Consider the following 14,249-nt stretch of genomic DNA (forward strand, 5'->3'; position numbering starts at 1 on the left):
CCAGCAAGGGGAACAAATCTTCTAACTGGTTTGCAGCTATTTTTGAGTGGACTGGGCTATTTAGATTATAGGTAAACATATGGGAGACATGAAAAGCCTGAGACATGAATCTGAGAGGAACTGTGACAAGCTCTGTCAAAAGGGCACGCTATGAAGCCTCTTCCCACAGTAGTCTGCAGATGTCTGTGCCTGGTAAGTACATCAGTATCCTGTGGACCTTCTGTTTTGAGGCTCTGCAACTGTCAGCCCAGCACTAAAGTCCTTGAGCTTCCAAACTGTGCAGTTGGCTCCATGTGGATCTCTAAGCAGGGATTTTTGGAGACTGGCCTAGGGATGCTCATGGACAGACATGGAGAGTGCACTGGGCTGTGCCTGCATGGTTAAGGGCATGATGGCATACGGAGCTTAAAGGAATGCAGGTGCTTTGCCATCTAGCAAATCCCTTGGCAAGGAAAGCAGGCCTTACAAAGCTGTTATGGACCATTCACCTTCATCTTCTTGGCAGCTGGCCAGTCACAAGGGCTCCTGTGGGACATCCTAACCAGCAGTCCTGGTCCAGTGCTGCTGCTGCTGCCTCTGTTACCTCAATCCCCTGAATGCAGTGCTGAGCAAGAGTGCAGTGCCTGCACTGCCTGCAGTGCTGTTAGATTAGGCCAGAGCAATGGAATGAAAATGCAAAAAAGCATCAGCACAACAGTGAAAATTGCTGCAGAGAGAGGACTTCCAAAGCACGAAGAGAAACAGACCGAAAAAGAAGAAAAGTGTACCTTGCCCCTATGCTATTTAAAATACAGTAATCCCACAGTAACAGGGATAGTATTTTTCTGTGAAACTAAGACATTTAGACTAAAGGTGTTTCTTTAGCATTCATTCTGAAGCATTGTCTCAGGCAAAAATCCCAATGAAAACTTAATCCTGCTCTATCAATTTGCAAATGTATGCTAGATAAGGGATTTGTAATAGGTTCCTTGGAGACATATATCAGACATATGTCAGAGTTCTGATTTTCACTTTTAGAAAAATTGTGATGGCTGAGAACCCCCAGGAAGATATTTGATACGGAATCCTGTCATGCCATATGAAAAAATAATAATCTTTTATAAATGAAAGTGATAGTTGTTTGCTGGCTTCTTGTACCTAATCATTCTACTTCAAAGGAATCTCTCAACAAAGCAAGAAAATATCTGCTTCAGTTTCAGAAATCAGCTGAACATGTTTCCACAATAAATCCCATCCCACTGGGAGGGGCTCCTGGTGACCAGTGCAATAGAAGGAGACCAATGCATTCAAAACAACCTGAAAGAAGAGAACAGGTGAGATCTACAAGCACATTGCCTTATGGGAAGCTCCATCACAGAAAGGGCAGCTTTCATGGTTTAAAACTTGCTGATAGTTGACAGCACAGAATAACTGTTTTTCAGGATGTTCACTTCCATAACTGCTTTTTGTGTGGTCCCTCAGAATCAGGTGAGATTATAAGAAGGCCAAGAAGGCCAATGGCTCCTGGCCTGGATCGGGAATAGTGTGGCCAGCAGGAGCAGGGAGCTCATTCTTCCCCTGTACTCGGCACTGGTGAGGCCACACCTTGAGTGCTGTGACCCCTTCTGGGCCCCTCAGTTTAGGGAGAACCTTGAGACCCTTGAGTGCATCCAGAGGAGGCAACAAGGCTGGTGAGGGGTTTGGAACACAAACTCTGTGAGGAATGACTGAGGGAGCTGGGGTTGTTCAGCCTGGAGAAAAGGAGACTCAGGGGTGACCTCACTCTCTACAGCTCCCTGAAAGGTGGCTCTAGCCAGGTGGGGTTGGTCTCTTTCACCAGGCAGCAACTGACAGAACGAGAGGACACAGTCTCAAGCTGCATCAAGGGAAAATTAGGTTAGAAAAAGTTTTTCACAGAAAGAGTGATAAAGTGCTGGAATGGTCGGCCCAGGGAGCTGGAAGAGTCATCATCCCAGGCCATGTTTAAAAAAAGACTGAATGTGACACTCAGTGCCATGGTCTAGTTGAGGTGTTAGGGCATGGACTGGACTCAATGATCTTGGAGGTCTCTTCCAACCTAGTGATTCTGTGAATACTGTATTCTGTGAATAAGCATCATGCAGTTGAGTTTCACATTTGGTCTCTAAGGAGGAGAGAGCCAAACCTCCCAAGAATGCAGAGGGATGTCTGGAGAGCCAGGCTGAGGGCTGTGCACAAAGTGCTGCTCGGGGATGGATATGCACGTTGACAGAATTCTGCCCTACCCTGACCCCTAAGCTGCAATTTTGTCTGATGATGGCATCATGGCTGTAAAAGACAATGCTATGATTTGGTACTGACAGAAATATGAAGAGGAGACACAGCATTTCAGCCCCTAGACTTGCTGACAAGCAGATTTAGGGTAAGTGGAAAAATCTTCCAGCTTTGCTGGTCCTTGTTTGGCTCCTACAGAAAATCCAGCCACTGACATTTTCATTTAATTTGACACGAGCAAATTTGTGGCCTTGTTCTGCCTGTTTGTGGATCTCCTTGCCTGGGGGTTGTCCTGCCTTCCCAGGCTCCTGGACAGTGAGGGGTCCTGCAGTCCCCGGGGTGTCTCCTCGTCCAGGGGAGCAGGTGGTCACCCAGCTTTGGCTCCTTGTGTTTCCTAGGTACTACATTAGTTCTTTTGGGATTCTTTTTGTTTCTTCATGAGGAGAAATACAGCCAGAAAAACAATAATTGACAGGCTGTTTACCCTGCCTGGGGGAGAGGAAGATTAGTACAGAACAGAGGATCTTCTAATGCAAATATTCCAAGGGGTTTGTCATGGCACAGACAGGGAGGTCCTGCTCCTCAACTCCGACACAGGAACACAAAACAGACTTAGTGAAAGACAACAAACTCTAGATTTGCAGCTGTATTGGCCACTGTTTGAAGGATGTGAGAAGGGCCCTGGTAGAAAGACAGGAGCAACACCCATTAGGCTACTCCCTACACGCAGCTTGCCATTACAGCCTGTAAGTTCTGTGCAATACTTTCCCTTGGTTTTCAGTGCAAATGTAAGTCTGAATAATACAGTACATTGTTAGCACTTCAAAATTTCCAGGGAAAGGATCTCGATCACAGGCTTTCTTATTTTTTATTTTTTTTAACAGTGCTGCATTATACACATTCAAGCTGTGTAAATACACTGCCATATAAAAATGTTTTAAATCTTTCAGTAGAGTGATGTGCCTTAAGGGAAAAAACATGTTGGAGAAAGCCAGTGAAGTGGGACTTTTACTAACACCTCAAAACTCAACCAAAGAAGCTGTGTCTGGAATCATCCTCTACTCAGATAAGGTTTATCTATATTGTCAACTTAGTATGAAGACTTAGTAGGATTCTAATAATGCAGACCTAGCTGGAATTAGGCAGACAAAACACCTTTATAATATGTGAGCTGTTTCTTCATAATAAAATTATTTCAAAGTAGATTTGATTCTTATTGTGGAAGGAGCCTGCCTTCCTTAAAAGTACACTGCCTGGTTGTTCTAAAATACCAACTTGGTTCAACTGTAATTAATCATAATTAATTGACAGGATTGGGGAATCATATTTATCACCAGGTTAGTTGCTGTGCTTGAGCCCAACAGAGCTCTCAGGAAAGAAATATCCATACACCCTGTTGCTCTGGAAGAACTTGTAGTGGATATTAAGCTGTAGTTTGAATTGTGACACAATCTTTGTCAAACGAAATAGCATTTTATATCCAAGCAGTAATACAGGATTATAAACCAGTGCTGCCAGTTTTTCATTCAGTGTCTCAGTACAAAATTGCTTCACAATTTGCTGTGAAGGAGGGAGCCTCTGAGCAGCACATACCTGAACGATTTCCAGCATCTCTGACTTACTGATGTAGCCATTCCCATCCAGGTCGTACATACTGAATGCCCACTTCAGCTTTTGCTCCAGTTTTCCTCTGGACGTTACACTCAAGGCTATGATGAATTCTCTGAAATCTATTGTTCCGTCTCCGTTGGCGTCGAAAGTGCGGAATACGTGCTCTGCAAACTTAGAAGCGTCCCCGTAAGGAAAAAAGTTTCCATATATTTTTTTAAACTCCTCCATAGATAAATGTCCACTTGGACAGTCTCTCAAGAAGCCTTTGTACCACTCCTGGATCTCATGTTCTGTAAAGTCTGTACTTTCTAGCAAATCTTGCATGACTTCAGGGCGTAGTTTGCTGTTTTGCTTTCCCATATTGGAGTTAAAGTATTACCTGCAGACCAAAACCAAACACATATAAATTATTATTAATTATTGATACTGATTAGCTCGGAAGCTGCAGAAGAACAGTATGATGTATTCTCGGTTTTTCTGAGGACAGTTCACTCTTCGGTATGAAATGAAACCTTGGAAAATGTCCAGTACTACATGTACACTCTGAAAAAATTAATAAACTTAATCTGCATGTTGATTACATTGCCTTTTGACAGGCTTGAGAGTAGTAATTACACTGAATTTATTGCCATCCTATTTTGCCCTTGAAATCATGAGGTGAGCAGTGGATGTTGCAAGGTACAGCTAAGCAGTAGTTGTGTGCTGCAGCACACCCTGAATCCCAGTCACCCAACTGTCCTGAGGACTTGGCCTAATGAGATACAATTTTTGCATCTCTGGTAGAAACCAGAGTTGTACAAAGGCCTGTGCTTCCTTCCTTTGGTTTTGTTCCAAAAATGGAATCAAAGTGCAACTTCAGTATATGCTGAAACCAGTAGCTACACAGCCCTTCTACGTATATTTTTATAACCAGAAAGCATCCCAGAAACTGCCTCTTTTGTTTGGCATAGACCAATTCCCATTTTATTTCAAAATTAAGATATAATCTGAAGAGATTTTATCAATGGTGGGTTCCCCCATTCAAACTACTACTGTGTTTTTTAATCTTTCTTGTAGCAAAAAACTGTAATTAATAGTAATCTGGGTGGTCAAAGGTCTTTGAAAACACCTCTAAAAAAAAAAAAGAAGAAGAAGAAAAAAGTACCCAGACAATGAAATTGGAAATTCATTTCCCTTAAATTAACCATTAAGAAGTATTATATTAAATCACCTTAATTATATTTCATTTGGGGCAAGCTGGTACATATCACATTGTGCAGCACATTTACTAATGACTAATGCCTTTAGGTTTTAAGTTTTGAAGCCTGAGTGCGTTGGCTCCAAAAGGCAACATCAGTTTTACTGGAAGCTTAACATTAGTGTGGGAAGACCTTCACTATTGACAGAAACCTGCCTGAGAATTTGTCACACAAATGACAGTCACAACTAAGATATGATGTATGGATAAATAAAATAGAATTGCAAAATAAGTTAAACATGACTCACAGTGTTGTCAGAATGGAGTCTCTGGCCCAGAGATGGATTTAATAATGATGACTGGAATGGCTAATGAGCATTCAATAAAATATTCTTTCTTAACCAAGATACTACTTTTAAAAGATGAAGAATAATACAGACAGTATCAATACATAACAGAAGCAGCTACTGAGGAATGGACCACTATTTGAAGCTAATCTACTGTCTCTTCTGTTTGGCACTGGGAATGAGAAACTGAGGTTTCTCCAGATTTATGCTGCTTTTTTTTCTTGTGTGAAGCTCCCTTTCTCCCCAAGGACTTTGAATTCCCCAAGGCAGCTAGAGGACTGATTCCTTAATTTCCTGTGTTCAAAAAGCTGTATTTCTCAAATGTAAAACTATGGGATCCATCCTAGATCCATCTGTAACTCCAGGATTCACTGATGGCTGTCTGGTAACATATAGTTGTTGCCTTTTTCCCAACCTGGAAATGAAACTCGAGATCATTTTAGTAAGGAGGTAATATAAGAGTGGATATTTATTTGAAGACCTTCAGGGCTACTTAGGGAAAGATGTCTGCAAAAGCCTACCCCCTCTAGGGGTGAACAGATTTTATAGCTTTTATGAAATTAGCATAATTGATAAAAAGCACCAATTAGGAGGACAAGTGGCAATGCAATTTTTCTTCAGGTCAAGCCCTTTCTTTGGTGTTCTCTCCTCGTCACTCTTAGCCTTGGTTCCTGGGAAGAGCCAAGATAGCCTTGTACCTGCCCCATGGAGTTCTGGAATTTGGTCTTTTTGCCTAGGGAAAGGCTATGGAAAAGTACTGGGAAAACTAGTCACTAATAATAATGGGCTACAGAGTTACAAATAATGGGAGAAGAATACAGAGAACATATAAAAGAAAAAAGGCAAAACCCAAATGGCATCATAGTTTGGTAACTATATGTCCTGTGTAAACACATTGCCTACATGGCTCATGGAGAAAAGGCCTCCCTGTTCACAGACAGGAGGATGGGAAGGGTGAAGAATCCTGCCCCATGGGAGTCTATCCATTTCCTGACAGTTTCTGGGGCTTGTTGACTGTGTTGACCAAACAATATCTTTTCCTCCAAAGTGTCTCCAAAACACTTGAAAAGTGGAAGATGCCACCTCAACGGTAATTTTTCCTACTGCCTTTTGTCTTTTTATCCTGTTCAAAATATGATGTACAGTTTTTAAGCAATCTAAGCTCTTGATGCCCTGAAGATAGCAAAAAAGTCCTTGTTTCATAAGCTCAGTCCCACAGCTGCTAAGGCAGCTGAATGTTGTGTTGTGAATGTTGTGAACATTGTGTTGTGAATGTTGTCTTGCCTTCCATGGGTGTTGGATGGGGCCCATAATGAACAACCTGGGAATTAGCTCAAGGAATGCATTACATTAGGGCAGCCAGAGAGCTTTATGTCAGGCAAAACAACATGGTCTGCCATGGATGGGGTGGAAGAGCACTGGACAAGGGAAGTGGCCAGGCTCAGTTTATAGTGGCACCAGTTTAACACAAAACCCCAGCGTAGGCAGGAGCTGCCCACACCCCTGGCCAGCAGCTCCTCTGCAGTGCCAGGGCCAGCACACTTTCCAGACCAGAGAGCAGGGAGGGAAGATTGGTGACTAAGGTGCAAGCCAGCTGTGGTAGGAATGTGCTAGAATTAGCCATATAATCCCCTCCTGCTTTTCAATAACTCGAGCATTTGAAAATGGAAAACTGAGCTTCTACATTTCCAGTCCAGAGTCTTCCGAAAAATGAACTAGTGAGGTAAGATGCAGGCAGTGTCCTTCAAAAGGTGGCCAATAAGTCTGGACTTCACTCTAAAAAGTAATGCCTTTATAGCTGCACAATATTGTAATGCAACGTATTTTCAGCAAACAATAAAAACCACAGAAGAGTTGAGCACACTGCCTTGCAGAACACAACCAGAAAAACCTGTGTTCTCCAGGCAGAAAGGGAGAGCTAACCATATGTGACTTGCAGTACAAGGTTGAAATCCACAGCTGTTGTGATGCCGGGTGACATAGTCAGAACTAGTAGCATTATTCCTGAATCCACTTGTGATGAATTTTTATCATGCTCTTTGCCCTTCAGATTGTTCCTTTTTAATGGGTGGTGTTCCAGGAACCACAGCAATGGGATTTATTGTGCCTCTTCTATCCATCAACAACAGACCAAAATGCTTTTGCAGCCCAAGTACAGAAAATCATTGAAGATGCCTGAAGATCCTTACAATCACTTCATAGACTGCTGTCTGAGTCTTCATCATAGATTAGATTATGGGCAGAGTGCAGTAAGCTAAGAGGATGTCAGCTAACAATGACAGCAATAAATGCACAGAACAAAATAAAATTGAAAAATTATTTTAGGCATCTTTTCACACTTTATAATTTCTGTATATCTTTCAAATTTCTAATAAATGATTAAAAGTTCAAAATACGGCAAGTAAATAGTGAACAGCAATCACAATGGCAAAGTTAAATATTGACAATACTGAGAAATGGATGTTGTAGGAGTACAAAAAGAAAGACAAATTAAGTGGTTAATGAATATGTTTAATTGCATTTCTGCAATTACTTCCTCTGATTCAATGGTGTCAGATATATATTAATGACTTGCTACATAAAACAACATATCAAAATATTAAGGTCTTAATTCTTAAGGCAATATTTTTTGGTAAAAGAATGTGATATGTTTATGGCTTGAAAGGTTGATACCATTTCAGCCAACAACTACAGAATATCAGGAAATAAAGCATCACTGCTGCGCAGTTGCTGCAGAAAGAATCCCTGTTCAGTGACTATTGGAGGAAATGTCAGGCCATGCTCCTTAAAGGAAATACTTAGAGAGTTCCTCTATTCAGGTCCACATGCAGAGTTTTTAAGATGAAGACGACAGAGGTGTTTGACAGACAACTGGCCTGTGAGGATTCAGCACAAGCAGAGAGTGACACTGCACTGCTGGCTTTCCCTGCAGTGCAGCAGATGTGCTGTGTGCAGACAGGACACCGGACAGACAGACAGACAGTGCTGCTGTTGCAGCCTTCTCCTGACACCAGGGCAGAAGGGCAGTGAACATCTGTGCAACCACGGGTCTCTTTGCCAGCAGCTTGCTGCTGCTCACACACAGTTGTTACCTCAGTCTGAAACCCCAGAGTGAAGCGAACACTGCCTGCTTAAGCAACAACCTTGCAGGAGCTGGAAACATGCAGCAACCAGGAGCATGCAGCCAACCCACTGCAACGAGTGCAGTGCAATGCAAACAGACGTGCAATGCAAACATCTAAGCATATTTCCTCCAAAAAATAAATGTTTTCTTTTTTCTGTTGAAGGTTTGCTATAATAAGCAAGTTCTAGCAACATATTTCTAGCAGTGCTTTTGCTCTTCAAACTTGTCACCCATCATTTAAAGAAAACTTTTTTCTTTACTATTATTATTATTATTATTATTATTATTATTATTATTATTATTATTATTATTATTATTATTATTAAGCTCAGTCTGCCAAAGACAACAAGACTTCTTAATTTTCATTTAGGCTTAAATCTGAGGGGAAATCCTGTGCTGGGAAAAAGTATTATGAGAAGGGGGCACTTGTGCAGGGAAGCCTTGTTCTAAAAATGGAAATTTTAGGCTGTTGGGTACTCCATCGCTAACAGGGTACAAAGCACCTCAAAGATCTAAAGAATGAATCTGAACACAAGTCCTGTTTGATCTGTTCCAGTGGGAACAGCAAGGTGAATCACACCATAGGCTTGGCTACAGACACCAACTCCGTAAAAATGAAAGCAGAAAACTTTTCAGAAAGAAGCAGTGAAAGTTCCATTTTGTGATTTTTGTCTTCAGAAACTTCTGTTTCTTGGTTTCTAACACACAGTTTGACCTGTTTCCAATAAATAATCCACTTATGGGTGCAATGCTGTCTTTAATATATTTCTAACACATAATTTGAGAATTTTCCCGAGACTAGCAATCGTGGGATTTCAATCTCTGCCAAGCAGCTGCACAAGCTCCTGATGACTGCTGGAATGAACTAAAGGCTGAGCAGGACAACAATATCACTCTGAGCCAGCTCTGCTACCTAACCATGGTGAGAAAGCAGTGCTCCAGCACGAGTGAGACCCGTGGCAATGCCACTCTGAGGTAAGAGTGCAGTTCTCCACTCACCATCACTGCTGGGGTATTTCCTCCTCTCCGATCATTACTGAAAACTTGGATGTCTGACAAGTGGACTCATACACACCATCTATCTCTCAAGCTGTCACATCTGGAAATGGCAGGGATCTCACCTTCTTTCATGTCCTACCCACCAGCAGTCTTCTCCTGTCACTGCATACAGCCCCCACAGCACAGCAGATAGGGCTCTGGCAAGCTGAATTCTTCTGCCATCACTTTCTGGCACCCCTGCCAGTTCCTCCTCTGCCTGTCACTGTGCAACTCAGCTCTGTCACAAAGCTCAGAGGAGGGGTTGACCAAACCTTGCAGTACAGCATCCCCTTACCCTGCAATAAGTGGAGAGATATCAAGGGGAGACTGCAGTGCATCTCAGAGCATGAGACTTTGCCTGGGGATATGTACCCAGTGCTTCCCAGCCAAAATTTTGCCTTGTTATCAAACTTCACCAAATTAGGACCACTCTTCCTTCCCCTCTGTCAGCTGCTCTCATTGCTTGGTAAAGCTTCAGATACCAAACACCAGTTCACCACAATGTGTCAGTCTCTGCAAACTCTGTTGTTATTTGTGATCCAGTGTACACATGCTTCCAAATGCAGCTCTGGTTCATCTATGCCCATGCCCGTACAGAAAGGGGGAAGTTATGTGCATTTACAAAAGTCAAGGCTTGGTGAACACAATCTGGTATAAAAGTCAAGCTTCTTTCTTAAGGTCAGTTATTCCTCTGGGCTGTAATACTGCTAACTGCTGTACAAGCTATGGAATGGGACAGTTCAAAGCAACAGCTATTTCAAATGATGCATTCCCTTCCCATCTGGGTATGCTGCTCTCCTGTGGCTGGAACACCAATGTTGCCATGGCCTCATCATGAATGCAAACCCAACAGTAAATGGGCAAAGCACTGTCTTGTGATCTTGGAGCTCTCCAGTGAGACTTGGTGAGCAAGGCAGGGATGTGTTTGTTGATCTCTGCTGTGCTCCAGCCCAGGAGACTTTGTGATCAATCTCTGAGCTCCTGATTCACAGCCTCAGAGCCACCTCCAGCACCTTTCTCCACTGTCCCACTGGAAATTCCAGTGCCAGTGCAGGATCCCGCTGGTGGGACACAGAGCATAGTTACAGCAGCAGCAGCTGTGCTGGGAAGAACAGCTTCTCTGGTTTTAGTCTCCTGCCATGAGGTGTAAGCACTACTTGGTCAAGTGATTTTTAATTTTTTTTATTTCCATCACACAGAAAACAACCCCCCCAGCTCTTGGAAGCAGCCACTTTGCTTCCTTCTGGCTATTTCTAGTTTGTTTTCACACGTTCATTTGAGTAGCCAGTGTGGAGATGCTTGCCAAGAAAGGCTTTTGCTTATTATTTTTTAACAGCATCTTGGAACATATTTTTGAAAGAAAATCAAATTTATTACAAACCACACAGAGACTTAACAAAAAAATAAATACATGCAGAATCAAATTTTGAGCCTTGCCACCCTCCTTTTATCTCTTTCTATTGGCAAAGAGCAAAAACTGGATGAAATTCATGCGCAAGATTAATAAAAAAAATCTGTCATTCTCTTATTAATATTCAGAAGGAACAGCAGCAAACAGATTTGCAGTGCAGTAAAACAAGTACCCAAATATGCCTGTCTAAAACTACAGCTGACATCAAAGAAGAGGAATGAAGACTAATGAAGAAATTAAGAGGAAAAAACCCAAGGAAGAGGTGTGGATCTCACACTGTGATCATCATTAAGTATTTATGCTTTATTTATCAACAGAAGAAAGAGGGGTCATGTGCCATCCAGTTGCCCACTCGTACTTCCAAATATGTTCATCACAATATTCACTCATTTTATATTAGGATCTTAGTTAGATTCCAGGACCCCGACATTTTCATTGCTCTAAGTTCCCGTTTTCAGTGTCACCTTCCTGTTTCTCTAGCCCCTTACTGAGAATCCTTCCCTCCCCTACCAAAGGTGCCCCTAATTCCTCCTTTGACAGTATTTGCTCTGTGCTTTCCTGCTACGCCAGGAGAAATTCAAAAGAAAAAATTAAAGCAAATCCTTTATAGCTCTGAGTTTTGGTTGAGATGGGCAGTCCAAACAGGAGCAGCTGCACAGAGTTCACATGTTTCAAACTTGGAGGTGCTCATGGGTAACATCAAAAGCCCAGCTCTTCTCCCTTCAGATTTGTCCTGGCAGAGAAATGCTACAGCTGCTCCACTTTGTCTCCTATTTCTCATTATCATAATTCCTTTGTGCATTTTAGCAATGAGGGCTGGGGTGAGGGTGGAGGAGGGGGATGCAGGAGAAAGGCAGTGCCCCATCAATAAATGCTGGGGTTTTCAGCACCAGTGGATTAAACAGACAAGAGCCTGGTGCTCTCAGCAATGCTCACAGTCTCGCCTGGAGCTGTTTTGAGACCAACACGCAGTGTTTCAGTCTCAAACAGTGAAAGGGCTGACATGCACACCCCTCACCTTGGCATCACCTTCAGCATCACTGGGGCTTCCAGAAAAGGTCTCTGTTTCCAAAGCATTTCCTGAAAGGTGCAGTGTGTGGTACAAAAAGGATGACTGGGCACATGAACATTTCTAATACTGGGAGCTGGGGAAAAGAGCATGTTATGTGCATTTGTACAGCGTGTCCCACTGTGTAGTCACTCTTTCCATCTTAAAGCCCTGCATTTAGGACTCAGAGCTTGTTTCTGAAGCTGCTCCTGACTGAGATTTGGTGTACATCTAACCACTAAAGAGGAGTGTCTGTAATGGGCTACCTCTACCCATTAGATTTTGATTCCACAGGACAGTCAGGTCTGTCCTTCACCTTTTGGCAATCAGGTACTTGGTGCTGCTTCATCAACAGTCTGACCATCACAGAGGGGAGAGAGAGCTCTCTCACTTTATATAAAATCTCTGCTGCTCCAGACAGAGCACACCTAAGCATCTTTAGGAAGGTTGTCCACTCAGTTCAGGTGTAACCTCAGGCAGGGTAGACAGGCGCTGCAGACAAAGGGAAAAGGGGCTGCTGGAGATACATATAAAGAAATTCATGTTTCCAGATGCTCCAGCGACCCTCCAAAGTGTAAGAGGGTGTGAATGCAGGCTCCTCTGTGCATACAAGGGGTATCTAGCACTTCAGCCTTTCTCAGTGTCCTAGGCTTTGTCTGGAGTCCCTTTGGGAAGTGCTACCACCACTCTATGAGCAGGACAAAAAATGATGCAGTAAGTGTTGGACAGTCATTCCTCAGCAAAAGCTTCACCCATCCAGAATGGCTTGAAAGTAACCTTTTCTTTCTTAATGAGAAATGGAAAAAAAAAGAAACCAGACAAAAGAGGAAGAATTCATACAGATTTGTTTACCCCTCCTCTCACACTCAGAAAAGGTCTTGCTATTTAATTTAATTTCTTCCTAATTCTTTTAGAACTCACAAAAATAAAAACCATGCCAATATTCACATGCTTTTCTTCGTTCATAATAATTCATTTGTGAAGATGAGAAACAACACTTTATCATATGCTGTACAAATAAAAAACACAACATTTTGTTCATTAACCCTGGGTAGAATGACCTAAGGCCTTTAAAATAACTAACTCTTTGCCTTGGCAGACTTCAGATTACTCTCTTGGGAATTAGATATATATTTATGTATTTGATTTCTTAAAACTCTATGGAAATAGTATTTTTGTAAAAGTATGTTTGCCTTTGCCTAATTTTGTATGGCAAGGGGCAAGAGAGACTTTGCTAACAGTACATTAGGACATCCACCCTCAGGAGGCTGCCTTTCCAGATTTTACTGCATTCAGCTGTTTCACTAAGCACAGGACATCTGCAGTACTTATAAACATGGGTGTTAAGCCGACAGCAGGGGAGTTGGCAAAATCTCTCACCTGTTCCATCTGGAGGTGACTTTATCAACATTCTTTCAGAACACCATATATCAAGATCCAAATGATGGACATTTTCTGCAGCTACTGTGTCTCCTATTAACCAGCTTGTGAGTTTAAAGTCTCTTTGGTTACAATACCTTTCTGGGCAACATCTCCTAAAATGCTCAAGGTCACATTTTTCCAAGTGCCCAGCACCCACAATTAAACTCGTGAGTCTCAAACAAAGCACTCCTTCCCTTTGGGCACCTGTGCATAGGTAGTTTCTCAAAAAGCACCTGTATCCAGTAAACTGAGACCTGCCAGAAAGTAGCACCACTGATTGGGGTACTTAGTAAGGGCCTGAGTGCTTTAGAAAAGCCAGCCTTCCTACACCTGCGTCACTGCTGTTTGTCTTTATCCTGGTACTCACATGTTCAGCCACGTCAAACCTGGTTCATTCTCCTTTCTTCTGTGGGGCTTCTCTCCTTTGTGCAGGGCACTAACCAGTAGTAACATAATCTTCCCCAGTGCACCTGAGCACACCAGTTATCAAACTCATCCAGCAGCAACTTCATCGGGTTTCTAATCTGTCCTACATCTTGTTTGGTCCTTTTATGTAATCTTATATGCAATACCTTGGTGGAGGGTAGTGGAAACTGAAGCAGAAAGCTACTGTTGCACAAAGTAAGATGAGAAGCTGATGTGAATTCATGATATTGATTTTTTTATCTTTGTAAATAAATAGCATGTGACTCCCAAAGAGTGATATTTGTGCTTAGACTACTCTTAAAAAAATTGTTAACAGATGGTCTCCTATCCCACAGCAGAGACTTGTTGTTAACAGAAAAAAAATAAAATCGTGATACTGGAAAAAATTGAGCCATTAGCTGGCAAACCAGATA

At 42.3% G+C, this 14,249-nt stretch overlaps 1 protein-coding gene across 2 annotated transcripts in view; it reads right to left on the reverse strand.

The window, feature by feature from the left end:
- Positions 1 to 14,249, reverse strand: part of NCALD (neurocalcin delta) — a 58,545-nt gene that overhangs the window by 13,405 nt on the left and 30,891 nt on the right. For both annotated transcript variants that reach the window (XM_014879794.2, XM_088155097.1), the window contains one exon: positions 3,826 to 4,222. In XM_014879794.2, the coding sequence (XP_014735280.1) occupies positions 3,826 to 4,203 (378 nt within the window). In that variant the 5' untranslated portion in view covers positions 4,204 to 4,222. The remainder of the gene's footprint in view (positions 1 to 3,825; positions 4,223 to 14,249) is intronic.

Source organism: Sturnus vulgaris, chromosome 1 (genome assembly GCF_052056855.1).
Source record: "Sturnus vulgaris isolate bStuVul1 chromosome 1, bStuVul1.hap1, whole genome shotgun sequence".
NCBI classification, from domain to species: Eukaryota; Metazoa; Chordata; class Aves; order Passeriformes; family Sturnidae; genus Sturnus; species Sturnus vulgaris.